At 44.5% G+C, this 21,229-nt stretch overlaps 1 protein-coding gene across 2 annotated transcripts in view; it reads right to left on the minus strand.

Moving 5' to 3' along the window:
- Sntb2 (syntrophin beta 2) overlaps positions 1–15,930 on the minus strand; it is a 95,280-nt gene extending 79,350 nt beyond the window's left edge. For both annotated transcript variants that reach the window (XM_045141900.1, XM_045141899.1), the window contains exon 1: positions 15,324–15,930. In XM_045141900.1, coding sequence (XP_044997835.1) covers positions 15,324–15,873 — 550 coding nt within the window. In that variant the 5' untranslated portion in view covers positions 15,874–15,930. The remainder of the gene's footprint in view (positions 1–15,323) is intronic.
- Between the last annotated feature and the right edge of the window lie 5,299 nt (positions 15,931–21,229).

Below are 21,229 nucleotides of genomic sequence, written 5' to 3' on the forward strand. Positions count from 1 at the left end.
ATCGAATTGAAGTCATCAGACTTTACAAACAAGAACCTTTAACCATTGAGCTAACTCTACAGTCTGAAATCAAGTCTGAATTATATAACTCTGTTCTTTCCAAGAGAAAAAGCTACTGACACCATAATCACAGGCCGTCAGTTCATATACAATATTAATTCATGAGCAGCTTGTTGTAGAAGTATTGTTCTAAGTCTCAAACTTTTGGGAACATAGGCAATTAGAAGGGAGCTATCCAAGCACAAGATCCCTAGTACATTCTGGTACGTGCTCTGGCAGTAATCTGCTTGAGTGTTGAGCCTTCCTCTTGACTCCCACCCTACGCCCATCACCGCTGGTTTGGATTACTTTTTAGTGCAACAACTGTAGTTTCTCTACCTTTGGTCTTTCCTTTCTGCACTGCATCCAGGACATCCACTGCTGCCAATCTAAAATTCTGTTCCCATCATGTCACTTCCTGGCTCAAAAACAGATTGCATCAGTTCCCCACCTCTTCTATCTCTTCGGCCTCACCTTCACTCTGTTGGTCTTTCCTTCTTGCTGTATAACTATGACCCAACTCTTTCCCACTTAAAGCAAAACAAACAACCACACAAGTGAAACCTTACTCTGACGCATCATTTAAATCTAGTCACCACCTTTGCTGCTTGGTGAAAGTGTGGTACACTGCTCCCCGCACTCTGCTGAAGCTGATCTTACCAGGACTCCATGACCTTATTCTCTAATTAGCAAATCCAGTATACTTTTACTTCATAATTTTCCTTCTCTGAACTCTTGCTTTACATCATTGTCTCTGGATTCTGCACTCTATCCTCCTGGGCCAGATTCATCTTTCTCTATCCTGGCTTTAAAAGTAGTGTAGATTCTAGGGCTGGAGAGATGGCTTAGCGGTTAAGCGCTTGCCTGTGAAGCCTAAGGACCCCGGTTCGAGGCTCGGTTCCCCAGGTCCCATGTTAGCCAGATGCACAAGGGGGCGCATGCGTCTGGAGTTCGTTTGCAGTGGCTGGAAGCCCTGGCATGCCCATTCTCTCTCTATCTGCCTCTTTCTGTCTCTGTCACTCTCAAATAAGTAAATAAAAATGAACAAAAATATTTTAAAAAAGAAAAGTAGTGTAGATTCTAGGGCTGGAGGGATGGTTTAGTGGTTAAGGCACTTGCCTGTAAAGCCAAAGGACCCAGGTTCAATTCCCCAGAAACCATCTAAGTCAAAGGCACAAGGTGGCGCATGCGAGTGGAGTTTCTCTGCAGTAGCTGGAGGCCCTGGCACACCCATTCTTTGTCTCTTTTGGCCTCTCTCAAAAAAGAAACTTTTTTTTAAGTAGTGTTTCTAGCCAGGGGTGGTGGCACACCTACCTTTAATCCCAGCACTTGGGAGGCAAAGGTAGAAGGATTACTGTGAGTCCAGACTGGGACTGCAGAGAGAGTTCTAGGACAGTCTGGTCTAGACTGAAACCCTATCTCAAAATAAATAAATAAAGTAGTGTTTCTATAGGGTGCTGTCCTGGTTCTACTTCTTTTCATATGCATTACTCTGTCCAATGACTTCATCCACCCACGCTCAGGGCTTCAATTACCACTTCTACCTGACATCTCATAAATATTCACAACAGTTCTGACATTCCTCTTGAGTACAAGCCTGTGCTTCCAACCAGCTTCTGGCCTTTTCCACCAGGATGTCACATAGGCAACTCAAATTCAATATGCCCTGAAATATAAACCCAAAACCAATTGTCCCCTATTCATTTATGGAGTTGCTTTTTTGAGACAAGGCCTGTCTATATGTACCCCAGACTAGGTTCTCAAACGTTTAAACTTTCTTCTTATTTATAATTCATTTTACCCTAGGACTTGGGGTTGAACACATACAAGGCAAGTGCCATCCCATTAAAATATAATCAGCACTCTTTACGTCTTACATTAAAGTAAGTCGTTGCTTTATTTATCAAGATTGGAACTAAACATGTGATTTTCCTGCCTCAGTCATCTAAGTAGCTGTGATTATAGGTTTTTGCTACCCTCAACTTTTTGCATCACTCTCTCTCAAGAGCACATTTGCAACTACCCATGCCTAAACCTTGTTTGTTTGGTTTTTTTGGGGGGGGGTATTTTTTTTTGTTTTTCGAGGTAGGGTCTCACTCTGGTCCAGGCTGACCTGGAATTAACTCTGTCATCTCAGGGTGGCCTTGAACTCATGGCAATCCTCCTACCTCTGCCTCCCGAGTGCTGGGATTATAAAGGCGTGCGCCACCATGCCCGGCTACTAAACCTTGTGTTTTTTTTTTGTTTGTTTTTTTTTAAACAGGATTTTATTTATTTTATTTTTATTTATTTGACATACAGAGATAAAGAGGCAGGTAGAAAGAGAGAATGGGCGCGCCAGGGCTTCCAGCCACTGCAAACGAACTCCAGATGTGTGCGCCCCCTTGTGCATCTGGCTAACGTGGGTCCTGGGGAATCGAGCCTCAAACCGGGGTCCTTAGGCTTCACAAGCAAGCGCTTAACCACTAAGCCATCTCTCCAGCCCTAAACCTTGTGTTTTGAGGTAGGGTCTCACATTAGCTCAGGCTGACCTGGAATTCACTATGTAGTCTTAGGGTGGCTTCAAACCCACATCAATTCTCCTACCTCTGCCTCCCAAGTGCTGGGATTAAAGGTGTGTATCACCATGCCCAACTAAACCTTTTTGACAACACATTTCTCATCAGTACTAAACAATTGGACTATATGCTCAAGAGTGAATATCAGAATTAATCAGTGAGGGGGATGAAGATATGGCTCAGCAGTTAAAGGTGCCTGCTTACAAAGCATGCTGCTTGGGGTTCAATTCCCCAGTAACCACGTGAAGCTAGATACACAAAGTGGCAATGCACCTGGAGTTTGTCTGCAGTGGCAAGAGGCCCTGGAATGCCCATTCTCTCTTTGGGTTTTTTTTTTGTTGTTGTTGTTTATTTTTTTTAAGTTATATTTAAGGCTGGAGGGATGGCTTAGCAGCTAAGGCATTTACCTACAAAGCCAAAGGACCCAGGTTCGATTTCCCCAGGACCCACATTAGCCCAAAGGGGTGCATACGTCTGGAGTTCGTTTACAGTGGCTGGAGGCCTTAGTGTACCCATTCTCTCTCTCTCTCCCTCTTTCTCTGTCAAATAAATAAATATATTAAAATTTATATTTATTATTTAAGGTAGGGTCTTACTATAGCTCAAGCTGACCTAGAATTTATAGTAATCCTCCTGCCTCTACCTCCCGATTAAATAAAAGGCCTGCACCACCATGCCCAGTTGTTTGTTTGTCCCATGGTAGGATTCCACTCTAGCCCAGGCTGACCTGGAACTCACTGTAGTTCCAGGATAGCCTTGAACTCATGGCAATCATCCTGCCTCTGCCTCCCAAATGCTAGAATTAAAGGCATGTGCCACCGCACCCAGCTATCTCTCACTCTTTTTTTTTTTTTTTTCTGGTTTTTCAAGGTAGGGTCTTGTGCTAGCCCAGGCTAACCTGGAACTCACTATGTAGTCTCAGGGTGGCCTTAAACTCATAGCAGTCCTCCTACCTCTGCCTCTGAAGTGCTGGGATTAAAGGTGTGCACCACCACACCTGGCTCTGTCATTCATAAGTTAATAAATAAATTTTAAATGAGTGAATATCAATGCTATGTATTATAGAACAAGTAAAAAATATAGGAAACACAAATATGAAAATACAGATATATCTCTTGAATGTATATCATCAGCAGCTTTAAGACTCAAAATGCAATATATCTTAGAATGAAGCACATTACTGATTATAATGTGGGTACATTGGGTTTTTTTAAATATATTTATATGAGAGAGAAAGTGGTAGAGAGTGAGAGAGAATGGGTGTGCCAGGGCCTCCAGCCACTGCAAATAAACTCCAGATGCATGCACCCCCCTTGTGCATCTGCCTTATGTGGGTCCTGGAGAATCGAACCAGGATCCTTTGGCTTTGCAGGCAAGTGGCTTAACCTCTAAGCCATCTTTCCAGCCCTACAACTGTGTTTTAAATAGTCCCTATGACAATTTCACTTTCCAGACTGACTTTTTGACAGATATAATTACCTCAAAATATGACGAAGAGCTCATATTAGGAGGGAAATGTCAGTTCTATCTTTGTGTTATAGTTTATTTACGGTGTTAGAATTATCTCCAATCTATAGTTTCTTTGGGCAAGTCTATAAATTATATCTGTCCATGTGCAGCTCAGTTAAGAACAGATAGAACACAAATCTACTCAACTAGAATCAAGTAATCAGCAGTAATTTCCAAGCTGATAGCATCAGGCAAATTAGTAAGATCAGCACTAGTGAATAACTCCTCTTTCTTTGCAGCACCCACTCTCCCCATGGGATACCACCTTATGATACTACAAAATCAATTCTATTTTATACATGAAGTATTATTAAATCTCAGTTTCTTTAAAAAAAAAAACATACATTTATTTATTTGAGAGAGAGACTGGGTGTGCCAGGGCCTCTAGCCACTGCAAACAAACTCCAGATGCATGTGCCCCCTTGTGCATCTGGCTTACTTGAGTCCTGGAGAGTGGCTTTGCAGGCTAATGCCTTCATCGCTAAGCCATCTCTACAACCCCCTCAGTTTCTTTTATAGGTTGAAAAAACGAAAACCACACTTAATGAGCACCACTTAGCACTGTGTACAAGGCCTCAAAGATCGGCCCTCTACCTACTTTGTTGCCTTCTCTCTCCTGGTACACGTTTCCCTACTTCCCATGCTTATAGCTTGGCTAACATCCCAGCACTGAGGAGGTTGAGGCAGAAGGATCTGTAGTTGGAGGTTAGATGGGCAACATAGCAAGAGCCTGTCACAAAACAACCACCACACTTTACATTGATCAACATGCCAGCAACTTCACCTTCAGTATGTCTCCATTACATATCTACCCAATTCCAGAACAAGTATTCTCACCAATATTAAAGTACTTACCAAAACTGTTCCTTACAAACTTAAAGGACCAAGGTTACTCCCAACTTGGAATTCCCAGCATCTGCCACAGTACCTTGTTTGCGATGGGTAGTTGATAAATGTTGATGGACAAAAGATCTAATTTCCTGTCTTTCAAAATCTTCATTAATGCACTTTCAATCTAGCTACTCAACTTTTCTTTCTTCACATGAGTCTGTATCAAATAACTCTTCATTTCCTATCACATGTCACCTTATTTTGGCTTTTGTATAAGGTATACCCTCAACTTGGATTAATTTCTTTCTACAGAAAAGCTGCTTGTCTTTCAAGACTCAGGTCAAATTCTCCTTCTCACCAGGCATGGTGGTGCACGCCTTTAATCCCAGCACTCCAGAGGCAGAGGTAGGAGGATCACTTTGAGTTCAAGGCCATTCTGAGACTACATAGTGAATTCCAGGTCAGCCTGAGCCAGACCTCGAAAAACCAAAAGAAAAAAAATTCTTCTCACCAGGCCTGGTGGCATATGCCTTTAATCCCAGCTCTCAGGAGGCAGAGTTAGGAGGATCACTCTGAGTTTGAGCCACCAAGACTACACTACGTAGTGAATTCCAGGTCAACCTGGGCTGGAGTGAAACCCTACCTCAAAAAACAATTTCCTTCCCTTAAAACATCATATTCAACTATTCTATCCCCAACTGAACATTCACTTCAACTCTTGAAAAGAATTAAGCATTTTATCAATTATTCTCTAGGTGCTGGTTTTTTCTTTCTTTCCCTTATTTGTTACTTTTGCTTATTTTATTTTTAGTTTTTTCAAGATAGGGTCTCACTCTAGCTCAGGCTGACACAGAATTCACTACGCAGTCTCGAACTCATGGCAATCCTCCTACCTCTGCCTCTCAAGTGCTGGGATTAAAGACTTGTGGCACTATGCCTGGCTATTTTATTATTAGTTTAAATATTTTTTATTTGCAAGCAGAGAGAGAGAGAAAATGTGTATGCCAGGGCCTTTTGCCACTGCAAACTAACTCTAGAAGCATGAGCCATGTTTTGCATCTGGCTTTATGTGGGTACAAGGGCACTGAACCCAGGCTAGTCGACTTTGCAAGCAAGTGCCTTTAATGACTGAGCTATCTCCCCAGCCATATATATATATATATATATTTTTTTTTTTTTCCCCGAGGCAGGGTCTCACTTTGGTCCAGGCTGACCTGGAATTAACTATGTAGTCTCAGGGTGGCCTTGAACTCACAGCTATCCTCCTACCTCTGCCTCCCGAGTGCTGGGATTAATTTTTTTAATTTTAAATTTTTATTTATTATTTGAGAGAGAGAGAGAGAGAGGGGGGGGGCAGATAGAATGGGTGGGTGCACCAGGACCTCCAGCCACTGCAAAGAACTCCACACACTTGTATATCTGGCTTAAGTGGGCCCTGGGGAATTGAACCTGGGTTCTTTGGCTTTGCAGGGAAGCACCTTAACTTCAAAGCCATCTCTCCAGCCCATTATTATTTTTTATACTAAGTATTGCTAATATAACCCAAGCAGGCCTTGAACTTACAATCCTGTAGCCACATTCTCCCGAATGTTGGGATCACAGCTATGTGCTACCACACCCAGCTCTGCCTTCCCAATTTCCCTCTAAGTCCTTTGATACCAGGGACTATATTCAACTTTTGCACACAGACCTCACAGTACAGTGCATCACAATGAGATACAGGAGCTAGCATAAGACTCGACTGCCTGGTTGTTCATGGCATTGTACAGGGAGAAAGTACTGGAATGGATCCCACAGTTCATCACTAATGTGTAAAGTCACCTTAATTATCTCATGTATTAACTTATTTGAGAGTGAGGAGAGACAGAGAATGTGTGAATGGGCACAGCAGGACTTTCTGACACTGCAAACAAACTCCAGATGTATACCACTTTGTATATCTGGCTTTATGTAGGCACTGGGGAATTAAACTTGGTCTGGCAGGTTTTGCATGCAAGTGCCTTCAACTGCTGAGCCATCTCTCCAGCCCCAAAATGCTGATTAAAAAAAAAAAAAAAAAGCCAGGCATGGTGGTGCATGCCTTTAATCCCAGCACTCGGGAGGCAGAGGTAGGAGGATCACCATGAAGTTTGAGGCCACCCTGAGAATACAGAGTGCGTTCCAAGTCAGCCTGGGCTAGAGTGAAACCCTACCTTGGAGAAAAAAAAAAAAAGTTAAGACATAATTTTACTATTTAGTGGAAAATGCAAAAGAAAACTAGCATTGTTTGTTGTTCAGTTAGTTAAGTTAGCACAATGTATCGATATAGCCAAGAACATAGATTGGGTCCTTCAACAGTCAGCAACAAAGAGCCAAACACTATCCCTTAGTCACTAGCAACATCTTATTCCTCATGAACAAAGACACACATACGATGGCAAAGCTGAGTAACTTTATTTACTTATTTATGTGTGCACACGTGTTCATGTGAGGGCAGGTGTGTCTGTGTCACAGCACACATATAGATGTCAGAGGGCAACTTTCAGGTTGGTACTTGCCTGTCCGCATCCTCTGAGGCAGGGTTCCTCACTTGGGATTCTAGTTCATCTGTTCTTTCTGGAAAGTTCTCCTGTTTCTGCCTCCTATCTCATCAGAAGCCCATCACAGCTTTCAGCTTTTGACATAGGGCCTGAAGATCAAACTTGTTACTCCATATTGAGCAGAGTGAGCACTTTACTCCACTGAGCTGAGTAATTTTCATATAAGAAGACTACATAGTGTGATGTGGCAGCTGTCATCGGTTGATCTAAATTGAAGCCTGGGGGCTAGGAAGATGGCTCAGCGGTTAAAGGTACTTATTTGCAAAGACTGCTGGCTAGGTTCCATTCCCTAGCACCCACATAAAGCCAAAAAAAAAAAAGCAAAAAGCAGTACAAACATCTGATATTCATTTGCAGCAGCAAGGAACTCTAGTGTGCCCCACACCCATACTTACAAATACATTTTTTAAATTTTTATTTATTTATTTGAGAGAGAGGAGAGTGGAAGGGGGAGAGAGAGAGAGCGTGAGACAAAGAAGCAAAGAGAGAATGGGCCCAAGGCCTCCAGCCACTGCAAACAAACTCCAGACACATGTGTCACCTTGTGCATCTGGCTTACATGGGTCCTGGGTCTTTTGGCTTTTCAGGCAAGTGTCTTAACCACTAAGCCATCTCTCTAGCCCCAAATAAAATTTTAAAAATTAAAAAATACCTAGCTGGGCATGGTGGTACACACCTTTACTCCCAGCACTTGAGGCAGAGGTAGGAGGACACAGTGAGTTCAAGGCCACTCTGAGACTACATCGTGAATTCCAGGTCAGCCTGGGCTAGATTGAAACCCTACCTCTAAAACCTGAAAAAAAAAATTGTATTTGTATATATGCACACATATGTAAACTCATATGTATATATATTTTCATATTCCTCATATATGTATATATGAGAAAAACCTGAAAAAATTATATATATATGCACACATATGTAAACTACTAGCCACATGCAATGGCTCATGCCTATAATCCTATTCTCCTAGCACTGCCTCTGGAGTGCTGGTTTTAAAGACATATGGCACCACACCTGGCAATATGCATTATTAATACAAAGTCCAAGGTTGTAGAAATGGCTCAGCAGTTAAAGGCCCTTGCTTTCAAAGCCTGAGTGCCCAGGTTCGGTTCCAGAGTACCCACATAAAAAGCCAGATGCACAAAGTGATGCATACATCTCAAGGTCTTTTGCAGCAGATGGAGCCCTGGTATGCCCATTTTCTCCTAAAAATATAAATATAAATATATCTTTAAGTACATCTAATTTGTATGCCTTAAATATACATATATATATATATATATATATATATATATATATATGTAATTTTTTAATTATTTGAGAGAGAGAGACACACACACACAAAATGGCATGCCAGGGCCTCCTGCTGCTGCAAACGAATTCCAGATGCATGTGCCATTTTATACATCTGGCTTATGTGGGTCCTAAGGAATTAAACCTGGGACCTTTGACTTTCTAGGGAAATACTTTAAGCCATCCCTCCAGCCCCTTTATGTCTTAATATCAAGAATAAAAGTCATTGGGCTGGAAAGATGGCTCTTCTCTTTTATGCATTAGAGTATCTATTAATTACTCTGAACTCCCCAGAAATCCTGGTGGGTAGAGGTAGGAAGGAACCATGGACCACAAATGACACCACTGTTCCCTTCAAAGGGCCCTGACTTTATCCACCTTTACTACAATTCCCTTTTGTTAGTATAGTCACACTTTTTACCCAAACTATAACTATTGTACTTTTTTATTTTTAACCAATATTTTTTTGGGGGGGGGGGTTCGAGGTAGGGCCTCACTCTCTAGCCCAGGCTGACCTGCAACTCACTATGTATTCCCAGGGTGGCCTTAAACTCACAGTGATTCTCCTACCTCTGTCTCCTAGGTGCTGGGATTAAAGATGTACACCACCATGCCGGCTCTTTTTGTTTGTTTGTTTTGAGGTGTAGGGTCTTACTCTGGCCCAGGCTGACCTGGAATTCACTATGTAGTCCTAAAGTGGCCTAGAACTCATGGCAATCCTCCTACCTCTGCCTCCTGGGTACTGGGATTAAAGGTGTGCCCACCATGCTTGGCTTGTTTTTGTTTTTTTTGAGGTAGGGTCTCACTCTAGCCCAGGCTGACCTGGAACCCACTATGTAGTTTCAGGGTGGCCTCAAACTCACAGAGATCCTCCTAACCTTGGCCTGCCAAGTGCTGTGATTAAAGGCATGCACCACCACACCTGGCTTAACCAATCTTTATGTGTGGAATAGTACACTATTTTTACCTAATTTCTATCATTCTTTGGCTAGGATGCTTCCCTTGAACCAAGATAAATTGGTAAATAAAATTATCAACAAAGCTGGGCTTGGTGGCACATGCCTTTAATCCCAGCCCTCAGGAGGCAGAGGTAGGAGAATTGCTGAGTTTGAGGCCAGCTTGAATAGTGAATTCCAGGCCAGCCTGGGCTAGAGGGAGACACGACCTCAAAACAAACAAAATGATCAATAGGCCTTTCCCCTTGGGGAAGTGGTAAGAAAAAATGAGCTAAGGTGCCTGGGAGATGGCTCAGAGTGTGAGTGCCTATAGAGCAAGCACAAGAACCCAAAGTCAATTCCCACTAGCCACATAAAAAGCCAGGCATGACCATGCAAGCTTGTAACCCCAGTCCTGTTAGGCTCAGAAACCAGAGACTCACAGGGGCTCTCTGGTCAGTCAGTCTGAAAGAAAATGGCAGTTCCAGGTTCAGTGAGAGATTCTGTCCCCAAGAAACAAAGTAGAAGAAAGAGTGGTAAGACGACACCCACTGTTCTCTTACCTCTGCACAAATGTATATACTATACACACACACCTACCACACACAAATAACATACACATGAAGAGCTGAGTACATGTCTGATGAATAAATGAAGAAACAATCCCTACAAATGACTAAGGAAAAAAAAAAAAAGCCCTTTAGCTCAGTTCCCTAACCTCAGGCAACCCAGAGGCTTAATTGTCCTTGACATGTGGGTGGCAAGAGCATGTCTGAAATTCCCTGCCCACAACACCAAAAGACTATCACTGTGCTATGTTAATGCAAGTTTTTCCAAGTTTTCAGATATCTAACGGATGGGCAATATAGCTTAAAAATGTTTAAGGATTAAGAAAAATGCCTTCATTTTCCAGACAGGGCCTGGGCTGTCCTCTCCAAAACACTTGTATTAAAGGAATGCCTCACCCTGCTGATAGCAAGACCAGTACTTTATCCTTTTTTGGGAAGGAAGCAGTCTTCATTAGGTTGTCCATGCTGTCATTGAAGTAATTCTGCCCAGTAGCAGGGACTACAGGCATACAGCTAAACTTTTATCAAGGTGTGGCAGTACAAATTTATAATTCCCACACTTGGGAAGTAGGCTTGGGGGATCAGGAGTTCAAGGATATCCTCAGTTACATTGAGAGTTTGAGAGGAGCCTGGACTACATGAAAGAAGTGACCTGCCAGGTGTGGTGCTTCACACCTTTAATCCCAGCACTCGGGAGGCAGAGGTAGGAGGACTGCTGTGAGTTCAAGGCCATCCTGAGACTCCATAGTGAGTTCCAGGTCAGTCTGGGCTAGAGCGAGACCCTACCTTGAAAAATCAAAAAACAAACAAAAGTAAGTGGCCTAATTAGGTAAGACACCAACTCTCAATTTCAAGTAATGACTCTTTTCAGTGATTCTGTATTTGAGCAATTTTATGCTATATCCCATGACTTATAAATGCAACACCACAAATCCACCATGCTGCATTCTCCACACCTGTAGGGACAAAAACTGTTTGTCTTACACGAAATGAGAAAATATAGTGGAATCTATGTGCTAGTTAAAAAGGCATTCAATGGGAAAAAATCTTCGCCAGCTATGTATCTGATAGAGGATTAATATCTAGGATATACAAAGAACTCAAAAAGTTAAATAATAAGGAATCAAACAAGCCAATCAAAAAATGGGCTATGGAGCTAAATAGAGAGTTCTCAAAGGAAGAAATACAAATGGCATATAAGCATCTAAAAAAATGTTCTAAGTCACTAGTCATCAGGGAAATGCAGATTAAAACTACATTGAAATTCCATCTCACTCCTGTCAGATTGGCCACCATCATGAAAACAAATGATCATAAATGTTGGCGGGGATGTGGAAAAAGAGGAACCCTTCTACACTGCTGGTGGGAATGCAATCTGGTCCAGCCATTGTGGAAAACAGTGTGGAGGTTCCTAAAACAGCTAAAGATTGATCTACCATATGACCCAGCTATAGCACTCCTAGGCATATATCCAAAGGACTCATCTCATTTCCTTAGAAGTACGTGCTCAACCATGTTTATTGCTGCTCAATTTATAATAGCTGGGAAATGGAACCAGCCTAGATGTCCCTCAACTGATGAGTGGATAATGAAGATGTGGCACATTTATACAATGGAGTTCTACTCAGCGGTAAAGAAAAATGAAGTTATGATATTTGCAGAAAAATGGATGGACCTGGAAAGGATTATACTAAGTGAGGTAACCCAGGCCCAGAAAGCCAAGCACCACATGTTCTCTCTCATATGTGGATCCTAGCTACAGATGATTGGGCTTCTGCGTGAGAATGAAAATACTTAGTAGCAGAGCCAGTAAGTTAAAAAGGAGACATAAAGGGAAGAGAAAGGGAAGAGAAAGAGAAGGGAAGAGGATACTTAATAGGTTGATATTGTATATATGTAATTACAATGATTGTAATGGGGAAGTAATATGATGGAGAATGGAATTTCAAATAGGATATATTTTATAATCATGGTAAATGTTAATAAAACTTTTAAAAAAAGGCATTCAATAAGTATGTTATGTTGCATTCTAAAAGTACATGGAGCCTACGAATGAACTAATGAATACTGAGAAGCATTTACTAGGTGGTTATCATTTTACTGCTATGAACAAGAGGTTCAAACTATATGTCAAAAAAAAACCTTTTGTAAAGCCAGGTGTGGTTAAAGTCTTTAATCTCAGCACTCAGGAGGCAGAGGTAGGAAGATTGCTGTGAGTTCCAGGCCAGCTTGGGACTTCAAAGTTCCAAGTCAGCCTGGGCTAGAGTGAGACCCTACCTCAAAAAACAAATTAATGAACCAAAAAAAAAAAAAAAAAAAAAAGATGACCAGGTTTGAGGCCAGCCTAGGCTTAGCTAAATAGACAAACACTTTTAAAAACTGGGGTAGCCCATTCTCCCTCTCTCTAAAATAAATAAACCAGCCAGGTGTGGTGATGCACTCCTTTAATCCCTGCACTGGGGAGACAAAGCAAGGAGGATCATCTTGAGTTTGAGGCCACCCAGAGACTACATAGTGAATTCCAGGTCAGCTGGGCTAGAATGAGACCCTACCTCAAAAATAAATAAATAAATAAATAAAAAGGGTGGGGTGGGGGGAGATGGTTCAGCAGTTAAAGGTTCTTGCTTGTAAAGCCAGTTGGCCTGGGTGGACTTCCCAACACCTAGGTAAAGCTGGAAGCAAAGTTGTGCCTGGGTGGTACACATGTGCCCATACACACACCATTTAAAAAAATTGAGAGAGGGAAGCAGATAGAGAACGAGCTAGCCAGGGCCTTCAGCCACTGCAAACGAACTCCAGATGGATATGCCACCTTCTTGGGGAACAGAACCTGGGTCCTTTGGCTTTGCAGGCAAGCACCTTAACTACTAAGCCGTCACTCCAGCCCTCTCATTTTTTTAAAAATATGTTTTACTTATTTTACAGAGAAAAGAGGGAGAAAGAGAAAGAGGGAGAGAATGAATGGGCACATCAGAGCCTGCAGCCATTGCAAACAAATTCCAGATGTGTGGACCCCCTTGTGCCCTTGCTAATGTGGGCCCTGGAGAATGGAATCTGGGTCCTTTGGCTTCGCAGGCAAAGGCCTTAACTGCTAAGCCATCCCTCCAGGCATTTCCCCCCACCATCATTTCTTTAAAAGTCCTTTTGTCAAGCTAGACTTCTGACCTCTTAAGGGTTTTTTTGTTGGTTCATTTTTTCAAGTTAGGGTTTCATTCTAGCCTAGGCTGACCTGGAATTCACTATGTAGTCTCAGGGTGGCCTCAAACTCACAAAGATCCTCCTACCTCTGCCTCTCAAGTCCTGGGATTAAAGGGTGTCCCACCACACCCAGCTGACCTCTTAAATTTGATGACTGGTCACTTCTCAACCCCAGCCCTTCCCTCCTGTTTTTCTATAAGAATTCCTTTCTGGCTCACCTCTGCACATCACTTCCTTGGAAACCTGACTCAAAATTCACCTCCTGAAAAAAGCCCCCCACGGGGCTGGAGAGATGGCTTAGTGGTTAAGGTGAATGCCTGCAAAGGCTAAGGACCCAGGTTCGATTCTCCAGGTCCCACGTAAGCCAGATGCACATGGTGGCACATGCATCTGGAGTTCCTTTGCAGTGGCTGGAGGCCATGGCGCGCCCATTCTCTCTGTCTCTCCCTCTCTGTCTCAAATAAATAAAATAGATAAATGAAATGTTTTTAAAGAAGCCCACCCATGACTAAGCCCACTTCCAACCAACACTTCCTAACTTTGTATTCCCTTAATGCTGACAGGTAGTTTATACCACATTCTCAGTCAAGGTGTCTCCTCCCTGTTCATTTTTCTATGCTCTCCCCAAGCAAAGGTCGAGTAGGGGCAGCGTCTTTCACACTCTCTAATGTAGAAGGGCCGGCAGTAAACGTTCCTGGAAGCAGCAATGGAAACAACAATGATCGCTGCAGTATTTCTGAAGTAACTGACTTGCCTGTACAATACTCCATCTCCTGCAACATGCTTGAGTCTTTGGAGATGAGCCTTAATTCTGCCTCAATCCCCTAAATTCATCTCGCAAAATGTAGCCGACACCACATCTCTAATCTAGCATCACATCTATAAGGTTAAAGAGCAGCCCTGGCTATTCAAACATTTTGTGATGTCCCATTTCAAAGTATCTTTTAAAATGCCCACTAGTCTTGAAGCAGCACGCCTTTGAATGGTAGGAAGTTGGCACCCGTCTCTAGTAAAAGGGGTGAAACTCTCCTTGGCAGTAAATGTTCAAACACGTGAGCCTCCACTGTTAAACAAGGCTCATTAAACCACACAAACTTGCTGTTTCAGCTCTCTGACCTCAATGAGGTGCTATGATCTCTTTTGGTTATTGTTGAGAGCCAATGATGGGTTAAATTCCCATAAATTAACCAGCGCTTTGGTGGTTTGCACAAGCAAACTGCTGGCATCGATGTGGATGGATTCTTCTTTTTTTTTTTTTTTTAATAGGCCCAGCCAGCCCGAGGAGCCAAAGGTGAGTGAAGAAAGCACCCAAACAGGCGCTTCTCGGCAGGCAAAGGGGTGGGGGGAAGACCTTAGAGAGCTCGAGCCAATCGGTTAGCAGGTAATTCTTAGTGTCAGCTTAGCGTGCCCGAAGGGGTTGAGCTTCGTCCGCCAGCCGCTTTTTTTTTTTTTCCTTAATTTTTTTTTTATTTTTTGGGTGGCTAAATCTCAGCTGAGTCTCGCTTAGGGGGCGACAAACCACACTTTGGGCGTCTGCTCAACTTTTTTCCTGCAAGGCGCATCAGTTTTTCCACACTCATTAAAGAGTCCCCAGAAAGAAAGAAAAGAAAAAAAAGGAGCGTGGCGGGAGAGGCGGAGGGAAGCGGCCAGCCCCGCTGCAAAAAGGGGGCAGGGTGGGTGGTGGACACAAAGTGCGTGCCGGGCCGGTGAGCCGCGCCCGCCCGCCCGCCGGTCCATCCGTCGGTCCGTCCACCTCCCGCCCGCCCGCCCGCCCGCCCGCCGGGTCCTCGGGGCGGGCCCCCCGCTCACCCTCCAGCAGCACCTCCTTGCCGGCTCGCTTCAGCGCCTGCACAGCCTGGTCGTGGGTGGCCTGGCGCAGGTCCGTGCCGTTCACCGACAGGATGGCGTCGCCCAGCCGCAGCGCCCGGCTCTGGTCGGCCGCCAGCCCCGGGAAGATCTTGGAGATGAGGATCGGCATCCGGTTCTCGCGGCCACCTTTGATGCTGATGCCCAGGCCGCCCGCCTCCTGCTTCACCACTCGGACACGGCGCACGGGCGGCGACGCGCTCGCCTCGCCGCCCGCGGGGCCCCGGGGTGGCGCGGGCGGGCTCGGGGGCCCCAGGCCGCGGCTCGGACTCCCCGGCAGCGAGTCGCCCGCGCCGCCGCCGCCGCCGCCGCCGTTCGGGAGGCCGTTGAAAGCGGCCGCCGCCGGCCCCAGAGACGCCTCGGACTCGACCCCCGCGGCGTCGCCCGTCAGGCTCAGGCTCTCCCCGCTCAGTTCGGCCACCACCCGGACCCATCGTTCCCTCAGGAGCAGCTCCACCAGCCCCGCTTTGGTGGCCCGCGTCCACACCGCCATGGCCGGCCCGACTAAGTCCAGCGGCCGCCCGCAGTCGCCGCAGCTACCCTCACTCCAGTCAGCGGCGGCCTCGGCGCTTCCCCCTTCCCGCCCGAGGGGGGCGGGCCCTGCCCCCTCCCCCCCCGTGATTCATTATTCATGAGGGACACGCCCACCTTCCGCAGGGGCGGGGACGGGCCGGCGTGGCTGCTTCCGGGAGGTGAAGTTGCCGGGTCTCTTGCAAGCTTGCGCTCTCCGTTGCATGCTGCCCAAAGCGCTGCCAGGCTGCTGCTCACATTCTCCTTCCGTCGACTTTCCCCCCATGTGCCTCCTCCACACACACACACACACACGCACACACACTCACTCACCCACCTCCACCCACTGCCAACTCCTGGCCTCTCCCACCGCAAAGCAAAGTCGGCTTGAAGAAGCACTTTGCAAGCCTGCAGATGTGGGTGGCACGTTCATTCTTGCATGGATAGGTTCTCCTTGCGAATGTGCTAAGTCGTGTGCTGGGGGCTCCCTGCAAAGAGCCCTGGAGACAAGCTTAATAAAGTGCACAAGCAGAGAGCTTTGTGGTCTAGTGGGAGAGAAAGACGCAGAAACAGCCAACTAGGTGTGATTCTCTGTGGCTAACACTGCAGCAGCAAACGCCCCCAGAACAGAATAAAAAGAACATTTGGTTAGACCTGGGGGGTCAGCCGCACAGAGATGACAGTAGAAAGGGCAGCGGAAGCAAAAGTCCAAAGGGTTAAATCTTTGTCATACTGCTTAGGAATCACCTGCTTATCTGTCTGTCATTAGAGGGGCCATGTCTTCTTAAGCATTCAGACCACAATAAGCAAGCTTCGAAGGTATTAGTAGCATGGTGTCTTAGAGTTCTCTAGAAAAAAAAAGAGACCAATATATAGATGTGTAGATTAAGGGACAAGATTATGAAGGCTAAATTCCACAGTCTGCCATTTGCAGCCCAGAAAGTTGGTTGGTGTATTGAATTATTCAAATAGCTAGTAATCTCTTCTATTAGTGATCCAAACTTTTTTTTTCTTTTATTTTTTTTTTCTTAGTTTTTCGCGGTAAGGTCTCACTCTAGTCCAGGCTGACCTGGAATTCACTATGTAGTCTCATGGTGGCCTTGAACTCATGGCGATCCTCTTACCTCTGCCTCCCAAGTGCTGGGATTAAAGGCGTGTGCCACCACGCCCGGCTTAGAGAGAGACTTTAGCATTTAGCAGTTAAGGCAGTTGCCTGCAAAAACAAAGGACCCAGATTTGATTCCCCAGTACCCACATAAAGCCAGATGCACAAGGATATACATGCATCTGAAATTTACAGTGGCTGGATGCCCTGGTGCACTCATTCTCTCTGTCTCTTTCAAATAAATAAAATATAAAAAATATTTGAAAATATTTTTATTTGTAAGAGAGGAAGAGAGAGACTATTGACACAGTAAGGCCCCTTGCTGCAAACAAACTCCAGACACATGTGCCACTTTATGCATCTGGCTTTATGTGGGTACTGGGGGACTGAACTCAGACCAGTAGGATTTGTAAGCAAGTACCTTTAGCTACTGAGCCATCTCCCAAGCCCCTCCCCTGACATGTTTGTTTTACTATCTTTCTAGGCATCCTTTAGTCAAGTGAATAACAAAACTCGCCATTACATATGGTTACCTAGGCCAAAGTTGCAATATGAACAAAGTAGAGGACCAGTGGAAATGGCAGGATATGAATGTGAAAAGCTTCATATAATCAAATATTGAGGAGACTGGACTTGACTTTCTTACCCTGGAGGCCATCACTTTTGATGAGACATAAGTAGATGAGTATTTCCAGAAATTGTATATAAACGTTGTCTAAGGTGTATTTTGGAATCCCTGACTTTCATCCAGTTCCAGAGAGGTCCCATGAAAAAAGGTTATTGTCCACTGTTTCTTCTAATTCCATAGGGTAGAGAAGCTGAGGACCAAACAGGCAAAGACTGTGGTCCAAAATCCACAATAAGGAAGCAGAGACAAATTTAGCTCTCACCTCAGAAAGGAGAGTCCAGCCATGCATGGTGACTCACATTTAAAAATCTCAGCATGGGGCTGGAGAGATGGCTTAGCGGTTAAGCGCTTGCCTGGGAAGCCTAAGGACCCCGGTTCGAGGCTCGCTTCCCCAGGTCCCACGTTAGCCAGATGCACAAGGGGGTGCACGCGTCTGGAGTTCGTTTGCAGAGGCTGGAAGCCCTGGCGCGCCCATTCTCTCTCTCTCCCTCTATCTGTCTTTCTCTCTGTGTGTGTCGCTCTCAAATAAATAAAAAAAAAAAAAAATTAAAAAAAAAAATCTCAGCATGCAGAGCTGGTTGTAGTGGTGCACTTCGGTAAGTAATCTGAGCACTCAGGAGGCAGAGGTAGGAGGATCACTGTGAGTTCAAGGCCGGTACCTGGGACTACAGAGTGAGTTCCAGGTGAACCTGGGCTGGAGTGAAACCCTGCCTGGGGTTGGGGTGGGGGACAGGGCAGGGAGAACCACAAAACCAACTCAGCTATTCAGGAAGCTAACAAAAGAAGATTGCTCTAAGTTTGAGACCAGCCTGGGCCACATAGCTTGACAGTGTCTCAAAAAAAAGGGGGGGGCTGGAGAGATGGCTTTGCGGTTAAGCGCTTGCTTGTGAAGCCTAAGGACCCCAGTTCAAGGCTCGGTTCCCCAGGTCCCATGTTAGCCAGATGCACAAGGGGGCGCATGCATGTGGAGTTCGTTTTTAGTGGCTGGAAGCCCTGGCGCGCCCATTCTCTCTCCCTCTATCTGTCTTTCTCTCTGTGTCTGTTGCTCTCAAATAAATAAATAAAAGGTGGACAAAAAAATATTAAGAAAAAAAAAAACCCAGCAGCAGCCAGAAACCACACAACCAGGCTCTTAGCCAAATCATGAGGACAGTTACTTTCTATCCTCTCTCTCTCCTTAAGCGGCAGAAGTGAAACCAGTATGCTTTCATTTGGGCAGATGGAATGTGCACCAATTCCTGTAAAAGGGTCTGTTTGCTTGTTTGCTGTGAAGTACACGTTGAGGCTCGCAAGCCATAGCCATGCATCACTCCGTGAAAGCACAATGGCGTGCAGGCAGAAAAATCCAGTCTCCCTAACCAAATCCTACTGGTCCTAGTTAAGCATTCAGATCCCAAATGAATAATAAAAAATTCAAAATGAGAGATGGAGCTGGAGAGATGGCTTAGCAATTAAAGCGTTTGCCTGTGAAGTCAAAGGACCCAGGTTCGATTCCCCAGTACCCACGTAAGCCAGATACACAAGGTGGCAATTGCATCTGGAGTTCATTTACAGTGGCTACAGGCCCTGGTGCACCCATTCTCTCTCTGTCTGCCTTTTTCTCTCTCTTAACTAATTTTTTTAAACAAGAAATATAGCCAGGCTTGATGGCGCATGCCTTTAATCCCAGCACTCGGCAGGCAGAGGTAGGAGGATCGCCGTCAGTTCGAGGCCACCCTGAGACTACATATAGTGAATGCCAGGTCAGCCTGAGCTAGAGTAAGACCCTGCCTCGGAAAAAAAAAAAAAAAGAAATATATATATGTATGTATGTATATTTTGTGTATATATATGTATATATATATATATTTTTTTTTGTTTGTTTGTTTGTTTGTTTGTTTTTTATTTGTTTTTGTTTTTCGAGGTAGGGTCTCACTCTAGCTCAGGCTGACCTGGCATTCACTATATGTAGTCTCAGGGTGGCATCGAACTGACGGCGATCCTCCTACCTCTGCCTGCCGAGTGCTGGGATTAAAGGTGTGCGCCACCACGCCCAGCAAGAAATTTATTTTAGAAAAAATCAAGATCATTGTAACAGAATCTTCTTTGTAATTAGTGGAGTTGGCTTTCCAAGATGCAAATATCAGCAAAAGCTCAAGCCTGCAGCCCTCTTCTAAATCAACTGCATTAAAGCCAGCTCACTGTTCCGGCAGGTCCCAATGTGCCCAAGTGCACCTGCAGTCAGACATTTCTGGCTTTCATCCAACTGAGGCGTGAGCCCCCAGAGGCCTGAGTTTACGTGAAATTTCTGCTGTTAGAGAGCACTTGGCAGCTGATTCCTTAGAGTCTGAGCACTAATTTTAGCGCTTTTGCATATGTTACCGTGCAGGGGTTGGGCATTTGAGGACACCTTTATTAGCAAAAGGGAAGCGCTGGAAATTCTTTCCAAGAGTATCAAGGACTTTCTGTCAATAGCGTTGGAGGAAGTCACAAATGTAATAGTGAGGACACTTACATAAGATAGCAAGTTATATAATGAAATATTTAAACCTGGCAGCAGGGAAGGTAATAGAGATTGATTACTTGAACTCCCGATTCTCCTGCCTCTACTTCCTGACTGCTGGGTTTACAGGTATGTGCCACTTCCAACACACACACACAATTTATTTATTTGAGAAGGAGAAAGGAGAGAGAGAATGGGCATGCAAGGGCCTTTGCCACTGCAAACGAACTCCAGACATGTGTGCCCCCTTGTGCATCTGGTTTACGTGGGTCATGGAGAATCAAACCAGGATCCTTTTTCTTTGCAGGCAAATGCCTTAACAGCTAAGCCATCTCTCCAGCCCCCAACCTGTATTTTTAACATTCTTTTACCATTACTTTCAAACCAAAGCCAGTATCTTCCCAAGATGTTTCCCATATTCCCATTCAAATCCTTTGATTTCTTTCCCACCCAGAAAGACCTTACCCCAGCTTTACCCAAACTTCCCAATTCACTGGGACTTTTTTTCTTTTTTTGCTTTGTTTTCAAGGTAGGATCTTGCTCTAGCCCAGGCTAGACTGGAATTTATTATGTAGTCTCAAGCTGGCCTTGAACTCAATAGTGACCCTACCTCAGCCTGCTGCGATTAAAGGTGTGTACCACCATACCCAGCCCATTGGGATTTTTTTGCTTTGAACAATATAACTCTACAACTGGTTGGTTTGCTCAAGTTACAGGAGAACAGGGACCACCTATCAACTTATGTTTGTTCTCCACTATTTGAAAAATATTACCTTGTAGAAAAACACAGCCATTAAACCAGAGAGTGAAAGAAATCCAGTGTTTCCTGTGCTGTCGGCTTTTCAAATAATCCTTTTGAAAGTTATTGGTTTCTTGCAGGGTGAGAATTACCATGTAGGAAACCCCAAGTAGACATGGAAATCTACTTACCGTGGATAATGATATCTGAAATTAAAAAAAAAAAAAAGTACATATCTGTTTCCATGGTGTCCTAAGGACAAGGAGAAAAGCTTAGGGAATTCTTTGATCAAGGGTGTTATTTTATCTATCTCTACAAAAGGAAATGGCTAAGGTAATAGCTAATAACCTTTCATTCTTGTCACCTATCAATATCTAGTCTCTTC

Source organism: Jaculus jaculus, chromosome 1 (genome assembly GCF_020740685.1).
Source record: "Jaculus jaculus isolate mJacJac1 chromosome 1, mJacJac1.mat.Y.cur, whole genome shotgun sequence".
Lineage (NCBI taxonomy): Eukaryota > Metazoa > Chordata > Mammalia > Rodentia > Dipodidae > Jaculus > Jaculus jaculus.